The sequence below is a fragment of the Tachysurus vachellii genome, chromosome 15, assembly GCF_030014155.1.
Source record: "Tachysurus vachellii isolate PV-2020 chromosome 15, HZAU_Pvac_v1, whole genome shotgun sequence".
In the NCBI taxonomy this organism is placed as follows: domain Eukaryota; kingdom Metazoa; phylum Chordata; class Actinopteri; order Siluriformes; family Bagridae; genus Tachysurus; species Tachysurus vachellii.
This window is the reverse complement of record NC_083474.1, coordinates 18,170,342-18,190,693: the sequence shown is the minus strand read 5'-3', so window position 1 is coordinate 18,190,693 and position 20,352 is coordinate 18,170,342. Positions and strand designations below refer to the sequence as shown.

The 20,352-nt window shown below is 37.9% G+C and overlaps 1 protein-coding gene across 5 annotated transcripts in view; it reads right to left on the bottom strand.

The window, feature by feature from the left end:
* frya (furry homolog a (Drosophila)) overlaps nt 1-17,590 on the bottom strand; it is a 98,439-nt gene extending 80,849 nt beyond the window's left edge. For 2 of the 5 annotated variants that reach the window (XM_060887741.1, XM_060887742.1), the window contains exon 1: nt 9,019-9,474. In XM_060887741.1, coding sequence (XP_060743724.1) covers nt 9,019-9,151 — 133 coding nt within the window. In that variant the 5' untranslated portion in view covers nt 9,152-9,474. Of the gene's footprint in view, nt 1-775; nt 903-9,018; nt 9,475-17,457 lie in introns of those variants that run through there. The other 3 variants (XM_060887743.1, XM_060887745.1, XM_060887747.1) reach the window with 2 other exon arrangements.
* Between the last annotated feature and the right edge of the window lie 2,762 nt (nt 17,591-20,352).

Sequence of the window (20,352 nt, the reverse complement as noted above, 5' to 3'; positions counted from 1 at the left end):
TCTCACACAATTGTTCCAGATATCACCTTCGCGGTTATTAGATGCTGTTCTGTCTCCTAGAAGTGGGAATTTTTGGGCATTTTGCAGTTTGATTCAATTTCAAATTGATTCAGTTTCCCAATGCAATAATAAGATTAATAAGAATATTAATTGTCCCTTCATTCATTTATTACGTACAGTCATAATATTTACATTTTCATCCATTGTAAGACTTTTTTCAATATAATTTGAAGGCCCAAACTCCACATTTCAATGTTTATGGTCAACCATTTCTTGCCAAGCAGAAATCAAAAGAAAGACTACATTAAGATAAGAAGCTGTGAATAAATGCAGGTGATTAAACATATAAAATGTATGCAAGAGTGCATGTAATAGTCAGATTACATTCGACGAAAAAAGAAATACACAATGCACTGCACGATCGATTAGTTGTTGTTGTTGTTGTTCCATATATATTACCGGAACAAGCAAGACAAACAAGTACAGAATAAGGCACTTCTGAGAGTCAGGATGGATAAGAGCTTCTGCTAAATGTCGTAAATGTAAATGCAGTTGGAAAGTGCTTATAAAAACAAGAACTAAGCATCTTTATCTCATAGTCAAGAGAGTAAACTCCAGCCATAGACACAGCCATAAATCAAACCATCCTTAACCATATTAGCTGCTAAATGGAATGAGGGATAAAATATTAAAGCCTCTTGAATCTTAGTTGAATCCAACAAGAATAAGAACAACAACAGCAGCAGCACATCCCATAGTGGTTTAAGTTACTCACTGCTGCTCCAGGACTTTAGCAGGGACTTGATGCTGATTTCGAAGAACCCTGTGTCCTGTTGGCTAGCCATGCCTTGTCTGGCTGTCCCGTGGAGTGCAGGCACTCTTTTCATGCCCGTTGTTTGTGTATGATGTGTATGTATTTGCCCCCCTGCCTGCTGCGGCCAGGTCGTGAGCAGGCAGGTGGTGTGTGCTGCTCTCGCTGCCTTAAAGTGATGTGATAAAACAGTGCTGCTTCTGGTGAGACTACACACTGCTCCAGCTCTCCCCTTTCTCCTTTCCCTCCCTCGTTCTCCTTCTCTTTGTCTCTCTCTCAGAGGCAGGTTGGTTTTAAATGCCCTTGCTGGATCAGACACTGCTTGGAGACCGAGAATGCAGGGAGGAGAAATCCTCTTAGCCAGCGTTGCTAATTATAACCTCTGTTCACATCTCAGAGAAGGACTCTTACTATCAGACCCGTCCGGCCCAGGACGTCTATCATTCAGGCTGCTCGTGAAAACTGTTCATCCAAACCCCAAAGGGAAAGGAGCTAATTAACTGTGCTCAGATTTCCAGCACAATCAGTGGGTTTTCTTTTAAAAAAAAATAGTCTGTCTTTTGTTTACAACCAAACAAGCAAACATAGTGATGACACATCATTGGATACAGCAGGCTGAAATATATGAGGAAAAACTGATGACTGTGGATGCCCTTAGTTTTGTCTGCATGATTTGGCGCACCTTTGAGGGAAGAGTCATTGCAAATCAATACAAAGTTCTTCCGATGTCCTTTGAGGGAAGCAATCTCTTCCAGGATGACTCCGCCCACATCTACAGACCATGAGGATTCACTGAATGGTTGAACTTCACAGTTATCAGATCTTAACTAAGATGAATTCCGGTGAGAGGTTTTGGTGTGACCTGGCTGCCCCAACACACTTTACTTTACTAACACACTATATGATGGTTTTCTTTTCCTTTACTTTGTCACCTGTCTGTATAACATACAGAATGACAATCATTGACAGTCCTGGAATTTGAACTACCTAAAATGACTGTAATGGCAATCTATAAGACTAGAGCTACGGGTGCACGAGATTCCAACATTTATTGGTCTTCAGTAACCGTTTTATACAGGACAGTGATGTGGGGAACCTAGATCCAATCCCTTACACCGCATGTGGAACATCCTCTGCAAGACACCATGCACACACACATTCTTTCACTCATTTATACCTTGGCAAGGTCACCTACTGTTATGTTTTGGTGATGTAAGGAACCATGAGAACCTACAGGAAGCCTATGCAGATATGAGAAGAGGTGAAATTCCACACAAAGAGCTTAGGATTGAATATTGGACCCTGGAGCTGTGAAGCAGCAAGACAACCCACTGAACTAAACACATTTTTATAAAGCTAGCTATGATAAACTTGAGGTCATTATACTTAATTGCCATGTGGGCTTTGCTACCTGCAAAACCTGACTAGTCAAAGTCAAAGTCATCTAGACATGATCACTGTGGATGAGTGGCACATTTGCTAAAAAAAATTTAAATAAATAAATAAATAAATAATCAAGGAATGTTAACGTGTTTAAAAAATGGGATTTCACAGACATTTCAAAATCTAACAAATTAAACCCCTAGAATCAGACATACAATACAAATCAAATGAATAATTATATAGAGGATTGGGAGGATTGTTTTTATGTCGAATAAAATATATTGTAGTTTGTACTGACTACAATAGTCCAGCTAACAGAAGTGATTTTATCAGCGTAGTGATAAATGTAACACTGACTCTATTAATATGTTCCTGCTGATGTATTTGGTGCAGTCAGCAATCTCTGGTGCCTCAATGAGAGATCAGCTGTATGTCCGTCCTCAAGAATCCCAAACATTTACCACATGCTGGCTTGGCACAGACAGTAGCATACCTGTGCTGTCAGTCAGGCAAAATATCTTAGAAAACAAAAATTCTCATTACAAGAAAAGCGTTTTCATTTATTCACCAATCGTGGACAATCTGCTATATAATCCGATTTAAAACGTAGATATAGATATAGATATAGTGTATCATACAGGTATAACTGCTTCAGTTACAAGGTGAATATGAGCAGAGGTTCCCCAGTTTACATACTGACTTATTACATGATTTTATTGCTGGCTTCCTGGGTGCTTATAGAATTCATTAAATCTGGATTATACTGAATAAATAGCTATACTGATACAGGAAAGATAGATTAAAAAAACGACAAAATAATATAGAAAAAAACACAGCAATCAGATTGTAGTTACATTTTATAAATTGCAGATGATAAAAATAAGTGCAGGAATGAATTAAAAAAACTAAAATCTCAAAAACTTAAATTAGTATTTAAAACAATTTTGACTGTCGATTGTTAACTAAAATAAAAACAGCAAAAAATGTCAATAATGCCAATGAAAATGACAATTTTGCTGTCTAATGTTTGCTTCTTTAATGGAGCTAGAAAACTAACCTTGGAGGAAATCTTAGTATAAAATTTTATGAAAGCGCTTAAATACAAATTTTCCTACTGAATCAAATATTGAGTTGTGATTCAGTAGGAAAATTTTTATTTAAGTGCATGAATGAATTAAAAAAGGTAAAATCTCAAAAACGTAAATTAGTATTTAAATAAATTTTGACAGTTCGATTGTTCGCTTCTTTATTCCTTTATTCCTGTATTTGAATTTTTCTTTCACCTAATACTTCCAACATTTACTTACTACATTAAAAAAAAATACCTGTAATTTGTACTCTCTACATTTCTTACTAATGATATATTTGTACGGTCATAAGAGAACATATGAAGCGTGACCGTAAGAATAAGACAGCATAACTTCCTTTATGGAAGTCTGTCTGCTGCTACAGGTACAGTATGTACACTAAAAGGAGTTTGCTAACAATGAGTATTTAGATATATTTTAAGTTTATCTATGATGTACAAGCAAACATTTAAAAGATTAAGAAAATCATCTTTTGTCAGTTAGCGTTAGCTAACATTTTCCCATGTTCCTTAGCACTAGTTTGGCTAGTTTGGCTAGTTTATAATGACTACTGTCTAATCTAAGGTACTGTAGATATAATACATTTCCACTGCAAAAGATTTGTGAAGAAGCTGTACGTCAACTGTTACTGCCAGATTTATTTAGATAAAAAGAGCCACTTTAACTTAACTGAAACTTTCGCTTAAGAGAAAGTTGCTAATATTAATTCCTAATGCAATGAATAACATTTAATTGTTCTGTATAGTGCAACTAAAAACAAGGAGCAATCAGATTAGTGAATCAGTGGGTTTGTAGGTTATTATTCGTGTCCAATCCATCTGTGTACACACACCCTGCTGGTCCAGGACACCACTTTAGTAATCTTATTAGCTTCTCCTTTAGTCAGCTACTTTACCTACATTACATAATGCACTGATGTATGTTGATTAGTCCAGCTGGTCTTTTATTGTAGTTGTGAACTGAATAAAATGAATCACTTTTTATTAGAATCTCATTTGTAATCTGTTACTGTTTGAGACTATTTAACTGAAATGAATTAGAGTGACTGATTTGACTAGTTGTGTATTTACACGTTATTTAGGAAATTTTGTCAACGAAAATGGGGATAAATTTGGAACAGTGGTTTTGTTCGGTTTCATACAAATAGTAAAATATACTGAAATGAACAAAAATATGGAACCTTTTAAGTGTACGACTACATTGGCTAGTTTATAATGACTAGTGACTATACTGATATTGCAGCATTATGACAGCATTATGTTGTTTAAAATATCATTACATCCATACAGTTCGGATGTTCTGGTATCTGATGACTACTGATTAGTTTGTAATACATTAATATCAGCTGATATAATCATTCAAATGGTCATAAGTGAATTACAACATTTTGAAATGAAATTTACTTGAGTGCTGTGAGCCAAAACCACATTTTGTTTAGGGTTTAAATCTGAGAGACACATTGCAACCTTTTGGAGGAATGCAATAATACCAATATAGAAACTAAATCTTCTAAATGACTTTCAGTACTTTCACTCCTATTAGTTCAAGGGTTTCCAAACATTTTGTGGGAAAGAACCAAATGAAATCTTCTGTGACTCAAAGCCAAATAGTTGACGATTTGGATTCTTCTTTATCTTTATCCTTATGCTTGTAGATCCATGCTTATTCGTGTTTCAATATATTTCCATGCTCATTGAATCATAAATCAGTTGATTCATTGATCCAATGAATCAAAGTCACTTGAGGGCCTAGCAGAGGTAGGTGGACATAAAATAATATTTATTTAATTACTGAACTCATATGCTAGTGCAGTGTATCAGCTAAGTGAGAATACAGACTACATTAACATGTACATGTACTTTAAAGTGTCATTTTTGAATGTGACTTGAAGAAAGATTTTAAAACAGAAGCACACAGAAATCACCAAAACCTTCTGAATGTCACTCTACATAAGGGCGTCTACCAAATGCCATAAACATAAATGTAAATGTGTACAGTAAATCTGTCTTCATAATAATAGTGATATTCATAACATACTTTAGTAAAATAAATCAACAAAGTAATAGAGATTATATTTTTCTCTCAAATTATTAATTTAATATGTATAATGCATAGTGCATAGGAACCCTTGTATAAGTCTGTTCATTCTAAAATGTTCAATTCAGAGTCAAATATCGTTCTCGCAGCAATTGAACTGTGCTACATCTGCACTGAGAGCACCTTGATCAGACAGGCTGAATGATGCTTTGGACCACAGATGGGCGTTAATGTTCGATTCCACATAAAGAGCTGCACTGAGAGGAAAAACACACCACATGGGTTGAATCAAATGAACCAAATAAAAATGCAGATCCGAGAACACCCTAAAGAACAATTTCCTATTGTAGGCACACAATAGAAACAAGCTTCTGTTCGGGTATTGAGGGCCGTGCGATGCGTCAACACACAGCGAGAGAAAGAGAGTGTAGGTGGTTCTAAACTGTCACGTTAAGAGTTTATGAAAAGGACAAGAATGTGAAGCATGTGGGATGGATGCAAACATCCCTGTAGTTTATCAGAACTAAGTCAACTCCCTTCAAGCACCCTGTCTCCTCCCTATTCCTTCCACGTTCCACCCTCCCAAACTCCCTGCCCCCTCTTTCTCTCTCTTTAGACTTCTATCTCTTCTTTTACTTTCACTTCAGCCTCTTAATTCCTTCCAAATTGCATGCATTGTTTGTTTTCTTCTGCCAACTGTCACACAGTCAAGCATTTGCTCCTTCCCTAAATACGCCTTGTTCCAAGAACTTGGTCAACCTTTCATTTAACAAAACTAAACAAAAGTACCACAAGAACACTCCAACTTCTCCTTACAAAGTCACTAGTGCAAATTAGTACAAATTAAAGTCTTTATAGAACTAGATCTGTATACTAAATGACTATTAAAACTGAAATAATGCTGTAGATTAAATATTCAACATTGCAAGCTATTAAATAATAGTACTAGTTTACATACAACTGTCAACTTTCATTTTTCATGTGCTGTCTAGTATTTTAAGTTGTTTTTCTGCGTCAAAAGGGGATTTCCTGCTTCTGAGTATTCTCCTTACAAAGGCAGAGTGGAGGTGAAAGACCGGATCCATGTGTGTGGCCTCCCTAAATTCTTCCCTGAAAAACTATAAAAATGTCCTGAAATGCAACATGTCTCACAATCACATGTTCCAATGCCCAGTAATGGATCACTATTTCAACAACCAATCACAAATCACCAGTATTTCCTGAAATCCACTCACTGATCACCATTGTGTCCCAACCACCAATCACGAATCACCAGTGTTTCCCAACAACTAAATACTGATCACCAGCATTTCGTAATAATCAATCACTGATCACCTATGTTTCCCAAAATTCAATCATTGATCACCAGCGTTTCCCAACAACCAGTCACTGATCACCAGGGTTTTACAACAACCAAATATTGTTCACCAGTATTTCTCAACAAACCAATCACCAATCACCAATCACCACTGTTTCCCACCATCCAATCATTGATGACCTACCACTTTCCAATAACCCATCAATGATCACCTTTTTTTTTTCCAACAACCAGAAACTGATTGCAACAGTTCAAGTCCCAAGTCCATTAATCATCTTTATTCCCAACAACCAATCAGGGACCATCTCCAACAACACCACACTAAGCACTGGAGCCCCTCAGGGCTGCGTGTTCAGCCCACTGCTATTCACCTTGCTGATTCACGACTGTGCAGCAATGCACAGATCAAACCATATCATCAAGTTCACCGATGACACGACCATGGTGGGTCTTATCAACAAGAACGACAAGTCAGCATACTGAGAGGAGGCGCAACAGCTAACTGCCTGGTGTAGAGCCAACAACCTGTCTCTGAATGTTGATGAAACTAAAGATTTGGTTGTTGACTACATTTTACAGAGGTACCATTGATAGCATTCTGAGCAGTTGCATTACTGTCTGGTTTGGAAACTGCACCACCTCGATCTCAAGACCCTGTAGCGGATCGTGAGGACAGCTGAGAAGATCATTATAGTCTCTCTTCCCTCTATCATGGACATTTACACCACACGCTGCATCTGCAAAGCTAACAGCATTGTGGAAGACACCACACACCCCTCATACACACTCTTCACCCTCCTGCCATCTGGAAAAAGGTACCAAAGCATTCGGGCCCTCACGACCAGACTGTGTAACAGTTTCTTCCCACAAGCTATCAGACTCCTTAATAACTGAACTGAACTGTACTTAGCACAACACACACACACATCATCTGTATGGACTACACAGACCTACACCAAATACACACTCTAACAATATACAGCCATCAAACTGTTTACATGCTGTTTTGCACACTGTTTTTGCTCTTTGCACATGCCGTATCACATTTCAGTTGATTGCTGTTTTGCACAATACTTTATAATACCTCATGCAACTGCTGCTATAAGACTGTGTTCATTCTGGTATTTCTGAACACGCAATATTGATTGAACATACAGTATTTACACTGGCCAGTGCTGTTTTTGTTTGTTGTCTTTTGTGTATTGTCTTTTGTGTAATGGCTTGTATTTTTTGTTTGCACTTTTTGTCTTGTCCTGCACTGTTTGCACCAGGTTGCACAGTTGCACTTTATGTATCTAGGACTAATTACTAAGTCCTTAGCTCTGTCTTTGTTTCATGTAGCACCATGATCCTGGAGAAACGTCTCATTTCACTGTGTACTGCAACAGCTATATATGGTTGAAATGACAATAAAAGCTTCTTGACTTGACTTGACTTGACTGTTAACTCCCAACTGCTTCAATTCGTCATTAATAACATGACACTATTTTGTCAATACAGAGATAGTTTATTCATAGTGCTGTTACCAGTCTTCTTTCAGTAAGATATACTTTTATTTTATTTTTTTTTTAATTCAGGATAAAACACTATTGTGTTCTGCGTTTCTTCAGAAAATCATGCATTATGAAGTAACACGTTTTGATATGCAAACGCCCATCACAAATTCAAATAATATACAAATGAATATACAAATCATCTACATCAGCGGCTGACTTCTAGCATCTGTTTGGCCGAGGATTTGTCACTTTCGCCTGAAAAGAACTGACAAACACTGATCAAAGGGAGGGAAAAAAAACCTTATCAAATTCAGTGTGTGAGGAAATCACACAGAAAGGTTTTCCCCATATTTAAGCACTGTTTTTACCACCATGATAGAAGGATAATAAAGTCATAGATAGCCACCTGGCAAGACGATATTCAAGACAAAGTTAAAAATCATCTCAGAAGATTTCCACATCTATTCTTAAAGCTCTTAACGCTGGCCTGCTTTTGTTTACTAGAATTTAGACAGTGTTTTTTTTCTTTTCCAGACTTCCACACAATGAAGTCTAGGAGGTTAAATGAACGGTGATAATATAAACATTTGCCCACACCTTTGTAGATCAGCCGTGTCAAAACATGTCACTCGATTACAAATAAGCTGCTCAGCTGAGAAACCTGATTCAACTGAAATCTATGGCAGAAATCTAGCACCTTATTCTGCTGCACTTAATGCATGCGTTATTTTAGCGACAAGATGTAACATTTTTGAGTTAACCATTATAAACATGGCCACGAAGTAAGGCATTTCACGCCTACTTGAGAGTAGTAGCTGCATTTTATCGGTCTGTGTTCAGGTCTCTCATAAGCTCAGAAATCCAATGAGTCTGAACATCACCTACATGACAGTATGCTGGGCCTTGGGCCTCGCATCTTCTTCAGCTTGCCCCGGAAGTCCTCGGGTAAATTAGCCATCCGCTCCAGCATCATCCTGTCGTGCAATGTGCACGAGTCCGTCTGCTCCGGATCTAGCATCTCCAGCTGGCACCGTGCCCGCTGCCCTTCAGCCTTTCCTCAGCAGAAACACCGACATCTGCTTTTCTTTACTTCAGCTGTCTCAGCACAGCTCTTCCTCTCCCTTACTTTTCTCTTGTACTTTAACTTTCCCTTGGAGAGTTGAGTCTTTATTTTGTGTTGTTGCTCATGAGAGTGTGTGCGTGTGAAAGTGTGTGTGTTTATGGGTGTGTGAGGAGATCCAGGCTGGCACATTTTAACACTCCCTTCACTTGTCAGAGCAGTTCAGCCAGTTACAGAACAGCAGCTCATGGAAATGTGCAGGTGGAGAGAGAGAGAACAAGAGAGAGAGAGAGAGAGAGAGAGAGAGAGAGAGCACATGCTACTCACAGAGAGGAAGTGTGGTGGTCAGCCAGCGTGTGCAATTTGCGAAAACTCCCCTCCTTAATGCAGCTATCACAAACAAGCCATTTCCTTCAAACAGTCATTCCCTGCTCAAACTAAGCTCTCTGTTTTCATGCTTCAGTAATCTGGAGCAATTGTCAAACAGTTTAAGATGCAAATTAATCCCTTATTCCATGTACAACCCTTATAACATTCAAAATGACAGTCATTTAGAGCAAATTAAAAATAAATGATTAAATAAATAGCCTCTATTTTGGTTTGACGTGTATACTGTCCACTTTGTTATTTGTTGATCCCTAGAAATTCTTGTACAAGTGTGCAATTTTAATTGCAAGGCTATTTTCTGTTCATCGATGTTCATATTTTTTTTTTATACATTTCTCTTTGATCCGTCAATGGATTAACTTATTGATTAACAAACTATTTGCAGTCATTTGTCTATAAATCAGTTCTCACAGTGCACTTTAATTAAAAACACCAGTTGTGTTATTCGCTGATCAAAAAATGATCTTTTGCATTAATTGTTTTGTTTTTTGTTTGTTTGTTTGTTTTCCCTCAATATAATAAAAAATAAAGTTGCTGTATTTTATGATCCAATTCATTTTCAGTTTGTTCAGATTTTGATGATTCATTTTCAAAATGAACGAATCATTTGAATCGATTCTCACAATTCACTGACCAAAGTATTCTAAATGAATAACGTCTGAACAAGTGTCGGGGCACGGTGGCTTAGTGGTTAGCACGTTCGCCTCACACCTCCTGGGTCGGGGTTCGATTCCTGTGTGTGGAGTTTGCATGAACCCCTTTCCTAGAGAGGGGTTTCCGGGTACTCCGGTTTCCTCCCCGGTCCAAAGACATGCATGGTAGGTTGATTGCCATCTCTGGAAAATTGTCCCTAGTGTGTGAGTGTGTGACTGTGTGAGTGAATGAGTGTGTGTGTGTGCCCTGCGATGGGTTGGCATTCCGTCCAGGGTGTATCCTGCCTTGATGCCCAATGACGCCTGAGATAGGCACAGGCTCCCCGTGACCCGAGGTAGTTCGGATAAGCGGTAGAAGATGAATGAATGAATGAACAAGTGTCTGTTGATCGATTCTCACAAAGAACCAATTGGTGAGTCATTATCGGGAACAAATCATTTGCAAATTACACATCATTAGCAAGTGTATAAGTATGTTTCAATGAAAACACACTTTAACTCTGATACTGACTGATGCTGTTGTACGGTCAGTTTGTTATGCCTGTGAATGGATTCTCACAATTCACTTACAAGTCACAAAAATATGATGAATCGATTGCGGTCGTTTTCAATTCGATCAATTCTCCTAATTCCGTTACGAGTCATAAAAAATCTGAATGAATTATATGAATCATTCACAAACGACTCTGCACAAGAAAACAGGCCTTGTCGTAGATTTCCGCATGCTGTCTGTTGAAGCAGAGACAGAGGGATTTCTGTGAACGGCTCCTGCGTAAATCATTCGACACTTTCCAGCTGCCCTTATAAAAAAAATAAATAAAACGAGACAACAGCAGCCCACGCCTAAATGAGTGAGGTTTTTCCAGTACAATACAAACACACAGTGTACTGTATACACTTCAAGGTGCTTTCTGTCTTCAAGGGTTCTCTGGATTTCTAAACAACAGGCATATTGTACTACATGCCATGAAATGTCCAAAGTGACTGGATGTTCACACCTGAGAACTTTCATTATAAGCATGAACTTATATTTGGGTTTGGGTGCAACCCAATTGCATCTCAAACAACGTTCTGCAAATGTGTGTGTGTGTGTGTGTGTGTGTGTGTTGATGTTTATTTGTTTGCCAGTGGTGAAACCTGAAATATAGGTCAGCCCTGTCAAACTGCATGTTCAGCACTTGCCATGCCCAGGTAAAGTGTTCTTTATTAACCTAAACGCCAGCCTGAGATGTTTACACAATCACACACTCCCACCTAACTGTGAAAACACACACTGCGCACGTGCAGTAAATTTGTTGCACTATAAACGCTCAACAATGAACGTGTACTGTTTTTTTCAGTATTTCTGCATAGGTTGTATGCTGTATTAAGACTTTTTTCAGATCTGAAATGAAAAAATGAGATTTTTACACTGAGATCTTTACGGAGCAGAGACGTCTAGAAAAACAGTGGCCCAAAAGGGAAAAATAAGTCATGAAATAAGTTTATTCATTATAGTCAGGACTTGATCTCACAATGGAATGCTGTTTATAGCTTTATTTCATGGAGTTGTGTATGTAAAAGTTTGACATTGCAACAATGGATGCACCAGGTTTTCATTAATTCCACATCAGTACACTTTGGTAATGATAATGAAATGTTTATAAAATACAAGAGCGCCCTCTAAAGTCTGTCCAGCTGCAATGCACTCAGTGCTGTTTAATAAATATACAGTAGTAACAAATGTACAAAAATTTTTAAAAAATAAATAAATCTACACACTTTTAATACGACACTTTCAATAACACATCAGCGATCCGATCAGTACAGAAACATTTCCTCCAAATTCTAACCATCTGATAGGCTATAGATATGTGAAGGTAATCTACAGGCGTGTGTCACTTAAATCGAAGTTCAGAAGTGTGTCAGGTCACCGATGACAGCAGAGGTACACAAACTGCTCAACCGATGAGCCTGGCACCTCGGACCAGTGGAGAACATTCAGCAAGCGTTGCCATGGCGAGGAACATTCAGGGTTGCAAAGGCAGAGCGAAGCCTGGTGAATAATTGATAAGCAGCTATTATTAGTATAAACTCATCTAAAGTTAACTGCCTGCTGGCCTGCATGTCTAACATCACAAAGTGAAAAAAGGAGGACAATCTTCATCATGCTATGGCAATGAATCAGCCAAAAGATACAGTCTGGTCTATAACCAATCCAGCTCCATAAGCTGCTCTTAAATCATGCATATACAGTATCAGGAGTTACACAACTGTTGAACATGACGATTTAACAGACAGACGAAAAGCTTGTGTTCAACTATTCAACTAAAATTTTTCCACTTACATAAAATTCCTTACTTACACATTCCTTGTTGACTTGAATTACAGTATGATGGATTTTAGCAAGCAGCCAAAAGAAAAGATATTTCAACCAAAGGAAGTGGAAACTGACTTGGAAAAACTTGCCTTGTGGTTATTAGTCACTGAGAGACATGATGATAAGAAGCAGGTTTTTATTTATTTATTTATTTACTTTTATTTTACCAGGAAGTCTCATTGAGATCAAAAATCTCTTTGACAAGAGAGACCTGGCCAAGGTAGCAGACATACATAAACACAACATAGTAAAACATACATACATACAATCATACAATACAATCTATTAAAACCATATATCTATTGTGCCTATCTCAGGCGTCATCGGGCATCAAGGCAGGATACACCCTGGATGGAGTGCCAACCCATCACAGGGCCACATTTTTTATGATGGTCTTAAATGTATTTATTGATATACATATTTCTAATTTAAGATCTTTTTGCAAATTATTCCATGCCCATGGTGCATAGTATGAAAATGCGGTTTTCCCCAAATCTGTCCAAACCCTAGGTACATTAAAAAGCAACCACTTGGAAGAGCGTAGCTGATAACTAGCAGAATTGAGACAGAGGAGGGTACAGAGGTAAGCTTCAGACGTTTCAACAAGAACTAAAGTTTGTAGTTTTTCAGAACAATATATACAGTAGAAAATGATTTTCCCAGGTCAACCCACCTAACAAAAGCTTGTGATGTAGGGAACAATACACTGGTTATAGAAAAACAATTGACGATGGGGTGATGTGATGTAGCCTGCTACAACGCACAGTTAATGTTAGCACCCTTGATAATTTTCCAGCTTTCTAACAGCATGTCCCAAAGTGTTTTATTCCTCTTACACCACAGATGTTTCTGAAACAAACTGAAATAAATTTAAATACAAGACATCATACGTTTTACTGTTATCACTGACAGGATGGTGGTGATAAATGGTCATTCTCACTAAAAAAAAAAAAAAAATCCATATAAATCATCCTGTGCTTTATATATAAAACTCCTGTGTTTCTCAGGGCAAAAAAATTCTCACGCCAACTCCCTGACAGTTAACACTGGAGAATCTTTCCAGAAATGCTAAATAAATGTTTCCTTACACAAAACTTCACCATGTGAACGATTCTTTAAGTGTCCCGGTGACTTGAGCCGTGCTATAAAAACAACATTTTAACAGATCTGCTGTAATGGATGATTAATCAACATCTTCCGGCCAAACAGATTAGCGAATTTAACAGTACTATGGTTTCTAAGATCATCAACAGCGCAGGCCTTTTCTGACTCAGATGCCATCTGGAGCTCACACTCCTTCGACCGCCTCCATCTTCTACGCACATCTTTCACACACACCTACCTGCCAGAAGTCTGTAGAATGCACGCATGTCTAATTTGTAATAAACCAGCAGTCCTAGGAGTCTAATGATGCATTTTGGACGATTAGGAAGAACTTTGTTATTTTGTGAAATGTTCTGTAAGAGGGTTGGCTGGTATAAATGAGCTAACAGGGCTAAGGCACAATAAGCATTCATACATGGTTTCATTTCTTTTTATTTCTTTTATTTTTTTGCCCTCTAACTCTGGATTTAATTCTGGAAGCTGGCTTTTGCGTTTAGTTTCCAATATATAAAATCATGATGCCTGTTCCATATAACTTTCCATATAAACAGATGTAACAGCTAGTAAATATTTATAGCCCTAAAGGTCAGTTAGACATTACCACTATTTCATACCTTTTTTTTTTGTATGCTTCTCTTTCTCTTTACATCTATTTAAAATGAGGTGACAAGTGGCATCTGGTTATTATTTCTGAAATGTGAAGATATTCTATGACATGACTTCAGGTCATGTCATAGAATTATTCTACTGTATATTTCTGCCTTGTTCACTGGCAGAACTAACAGGAAATTCACCCACACATTGTCTTTTTTTAAGCTCGGATATGCAGCACAAGCCAGATTCATTTTAATTGAGCACAAGTCTCTGTGATGCATCTACTGTCTCTCTATATGAAGACATTTCAGCTGTAATGAAACAGGTTACAGTCTCGCTATTGTATCTCTGCAAATAACTGGAACTGAAAGGAATATAATCAAATAATAATAAAAATAAAAAAAGCTTGAATAAATGCTTGAATTTTTAAAACATCCACATAATGGATTTTTTTTAAAGCTTTTGTTGTAACAAGCTGAACAGTACTCACTCACTCACTCACTCATTTTCTACCGCTTATCTGAACTACCTCGGGTCACGGGGAGCCTGTGCCTATCTCAGGCGTCATTGGGCATCAAGGCAGGATACACCCTGGACGGAGTGCCAACCCATCACAGGGCACACACACACACTCTCATTCACTCACGCAATCACACACTACGGACAATTTTCCAGAGATGCCAAACAACCTACCATGCATGTCTTTGGACCGGGGGAGGAAACCGGAGTACCCGGAGGAAACCCCCGAGGCACGGGGAGAACATCCAAACTCCACACACACAAGGCGGAGGCGGGAATCGAACCCCCAACCCTGGAGGTGTGAGGCAAACGTGCTAACCACTACAGTAAGCCACCGTGCCCCCTACGCTGAACAGTACATTTTATTATACATTTTAAATTCTTATCAGAATTATGAGGGGAATTATTATACATATTATATAATTAATACATAAATGCAATACTTATAATAATAATAATAATAATAATAATAATAATAATAATAATAATAGTCATAATACAAGATTTTAGAGCAGGTTTTGTGAGTTTTCAGGTTTTCAGGTTTCCTCCCCCAGTCCAAAGACACCTGAAAACCACCCTGAGGCACAGGGAGAACATGCAAACTCTGCACACACTGGAAATAAAGCATGCTTATCGTTAACCAACCACGCTCCCTACAGCTGTAATAATGCTGTAAAATAATAAAATAAAATAAAAATAAATCTACAGTATTCATCAGGGGATGAATAATTATTTCTAGCTCAGACTGTAGACTCATGCAGCCTCAGTGACAGTTGCATCAGGTGATTACACAGAAATAAACAGACTATAGGTCTGATTTAGATTTAATATGATATGACAATGCTTATAAATGATATCATGAATGTTGCTGCATTATATCAAGTATGTTTGTCCTTAAGTGGGCATTTTTGCATCATAGATGAGATCGTGTGAAATAATGAAGTGCTCAACTCGGATCTCTTCACTGTGAAGCTATTGATAGATATTAGAGCTTAGCGCTCCCGTTTTGTGTCACCACCAGCTGTCAAGGTTCTGAAACTAGTTCTGAAATCCGGAGGGATGTGGACCGGGGTAGTTTGTTTCCAGAGTTGGGACTGATCTCCATCAAAGGGCTAGCGCTTACTGCTTCACTGATAATGAAGGCTTTCAGAGTATTCGGGTCCTCGTTCTGCACCTGTCCCTAAAACCGTCTGTCCGTCAACAGTTTAAGGAGGAGCTGACATGCGTTTTGGCAAATGCAAACGAAGAGTGACTGTTCAGAGGAGGAGATTAAATCCCATTAGCCAATAGCAGCACAGGAAACCAGGTGCAAAGCCTGCCTTCATCTGAGGCTCTGCTGCTGAGTATCCAGTTACAGCCAGGTGATTATGTTCGTCTTGCATCGGTCATTGATACGCATAACAAGTACTCGTTGTCCATCCATTTCTGGACAGGAAAAGGAAATAAGCCATACATACAAAGGAGCATTACACATACAAAGGAGCATTACACCTTTGCACAGGGGTCAACCAACTCTAGTGACATGACATGCTATAATTATATAGTTCTGTGACTGGAGCTGTGTCACTTTTGTGTGTGCAAACAAATGTGTGTGTGTGTGTGTGTGTGTGTGTGTGTGTGTGTGTGTGTGTGTGTGTGTGTGTGTGTGTGTGAATGTGAGTGAATGTGATGCCATTATAGACTCAGACATGAACAGGCCTACGAAATATGCAGAAGTTTTATCTCATGCAGCAATAGATTCACTTGAAATTTGTGCAGGCGGATGAACACGAAAAAATAACACTGGAAAATAAAGGACAGAGGAGGAAACACGATTATGTAAATGCTTGGTATCAGCACTGCTTTCAGCCCACACACGCATATTTATAGCGGAGCTATAAACACACATATCTGGTTGCCTGAGTAACAAGAATATCTTTTCTATTGAATAAAATAATAACCATTAATTATATGGAGCACACGAAAACTTCAAAATCATCTAGTTTTTGGATCAGGAAAATGTTGATGCAAGTTTAGCACTGCATGGAAACATATGCAAAGTCAGTTAGACACAGGAATCAATCCTACCAAAGTTTTAATTCTTTCATATAATATGCCATTATGTAACTCCTAGGAAACTGAAATTCAGTCTTATAACTCATGGGATTTATCTGGCTGCACTGCAAAGAATGATTTATTTGAATATATATATATATATATATATATATATATATATATATATATATATATATATATATATATATATATATATATATATATATTGCAATACTTTTATCTATTACAGGAAGTGGGTTACTGTTATGTCCAGTACTCTGGACCTTCTAAAATAGATAAATGGTGAAATATTAACCAATTGAAAAGGCTGATGTGGGCTTTAACAGACTACACAAATTCACCCACACCTTGTTGCTTCAAGCTCACAAACACTAAAAGCAACAACTTTACAGATGATGCGCAAACCAGCCACAGAAGGGATGCGTAAAAAAAAGAAATGTGTGCAAGACTTGGTGATGCTTCTACTCCACTGCCTCTATATTTAGGATGCTGCAGTTGAAATGAATGAAATACCGAAAGTGCGCAACAGGTTGCAGCCTCACCAACACGTCATCGAGATCGTTTCATAACAACAAGGTATAAACGAAACGTACCGTAAGAGAAAACGTGCTCTACAGCATCCTCTGGTCTGAAGGTTCGGTCCGAGTCCATAGAGCTTGTGCGCACTTAGAGCTGCGGCTCGGACGCAACTGGGACACGAGCGCGGTACTGCGCGCCCCCGCCGCGCGCCACCTCCTCTTCCTTCCTTCTTTCCTTCCTTCCTCCTCCTCCTCTTCCTCCCTCTTACTGCCACCTGCTACCAGTCCCGATCTAAATTGTATAGCATTCTGCCCGGTGTACTGTAGTATTACTCATCCCCCAATGAGTAATAAAACTTTCGCGAATATTCCGATTTTGCCGGATTATTAAAGTAAAGTATGATTTTATAATATTAAATACTCAGGATTTGCACCCAAAAATCAACGTTATCTACTGTAGAAAAAAAATAAATAAAAAATAACTCTATGTCCTGACTGTTCACAGATGACCGATGCAGCATTTCAGATCTATGAGTCGACTCTTGACTCTCATCTTAAAGAGTCGACTCAAAGAGCTGAATCAAATAAGCTACTAAAAGAGCCGAATCAAAGAATAGGACACATCCCTGCTGTTTCAAAACTTTCATTGACCAAAGTGCCTTAATTAAAAAGGCTAATAAGTAAAATATACTGATAGAAAGAATAATAATAATAATAATAATAATAATAATAATAATAATAATAATAATAATAATAATAAAAGAGAGTAGAAGAATCAACAACAGCAACAACATACAAACAAACAAACAAATAAATAAATAAATAAAATCAATGGGGAAAATTATTTAAGATTAAAAGAATAAAGGTATCAGACAGACCTAGAAGAATGAGAAAATGTGTATGTTTTTGAACTTGAATTAAACATGCCAAGGGGCACGGTGGCTTAGTGGTTAGCACGTTCGCCTCACACCTCCAGGGTTGGAGGTTCGATTCCCGCCTCCGCCTTGTGTGTGTGGAGTTTGCATGTTCTCCCCGTGCCTCGGGGGTTTCCTCCGGGTACTCCGGTTTCCTCTCCTAGTCCAAAGACATGCATGGTAGGTTGATTGGCATCTCTGGAAAATTGTCCGTAGTGTGTGAGTGCGTGAGTGAATGAGAGTGTGTGTGTGTGCCCTGCGATGGGTTGGCACTCCGTCCAGGGTGTATCCTGCCTTGATGAACGATGATGCCTGAGATAGGCACAGGCTCCCCGTGACCCAAGGTAGTTCGGATAAGCAGTAGAAGATGAATGAATGAATAAACATGCCTATAGAAAGTTTTGAAAAGAACGAATACCTCAATCATCTTTGTAGAATAACTAGAATTGTTATTTTTTGATAGCAAAACTGCTTTAGTTGATGAATAACAGCTAGCTAAAATTTCAAGTAGCATGGCTAAATATATAAGCTGATTATAGCACAGTTTCCAGAAATCACTTAGAAAATGAACAATTTATATAGATTTTTTTCCCTTTGTGGTCTAGAGCACTAGTCTTGGTGCTCGACCAAAACATAAATAAACAAACAAATAAATAAATAAATAAATAAATAAATGAATGAATAAATAAAATTTAATCTGTGCTTCTACGGAGATGATTCTGTTCTTATATAGCAGTTTGAGTAGTGGAGCCTTAGAAGTTAAGCATGCAAAGGTGGTCAAATTTAAATTGGTTAATCATTATTTATAGCCACAAAGCATACAATTCAAAAGAGAACTGACCACTTTATCCATGTCACATTATACACATTATAGAGTCACATGTACACTGCATGCTATATTACACTGAGCAGATGGTTTATGAAACTTCAGGGTGAACAGGTCAGCTTCAAAAATGTCAGCTTTTATTAATTTATTGACATCATCATTGCACTTCACCGTTTCATAGCTCAGATAGCTCAGCATAACTGCACTGTATATCCGGATTGCCTTCTGGCACTTTGAGGTTAACTTTTCTTCTCTCCACTATGTCTTTGTTGGCATTCTCATATGAGTAGATTGGTTTCAAGCATGGTGAGTTATTATATAAAATGGCTAGAAAAGTAAAACTAAATTAAATTGGACAGAGTAAAGAATATACCACATAATACTATACAAGATTCTAGACATCACTTTTCAAAGGAAAAGTATACAAGACAGTAGTGAGAGCAGCTCTGCTGTATGGTTTAGAGACTGTAGCAGTGAGGAAAATACATGAGGCAGACATTGAGGTACTGTAGCAGAGATGAGGATGTTGAGGTTCTCTTTAGGAGTGATGAGGATGGACAGGATTAGGAAGGAGCACATCAGAGGGACAGATCAGGTTGGCTGTTTTGGGGACAAGGTCAGAGAGACTAGATTGAGATGGTTTGGACATGTACAGAGGAGGGAGATGGTAATATTGGTAGAAGGATGTTGGAGATGGAGCTGCCAGGTAAGAGGTCAAGAGGAAGGCATAGAGGTGATATATGGATGTGTTACATGAGGACATGAAGTTAATTGGTGGGAGAGTAGAGGATGCTGAGGATAGAGTTAGGTGGAAACAGATGATTCGCTGTGTCGAAAAAAGCAAAAGTAGAAGAAGATTCCATACATCACTCCAGTTCATTAATAATGTGACCTTGTATGGAAACGCTATGGAAATACTTATACAAGAAAAAAATATTCTATGAAACAAATTTTAAAAAGGTTTTTATTTGCTTTATATGTTTTTTTATGCTTGAATTAAACATCATAATTATACTAGCTTGTTACAGGTATAAATAAGCAACAAGTAAACATATGAAAAAATTCCTTTCAATTCAACATTTCAGAACGAGTTACTAGAGGGGCTTTCTAAAGTGTACAGTATATTGTCAAGCATCGTAATCTATTTTTAGAGATTACGGGCATGTATTCTTCAGTTCTTCAGATTTATAAATATACAAAATAGATAAACAGAATCTTTAACATGCACCA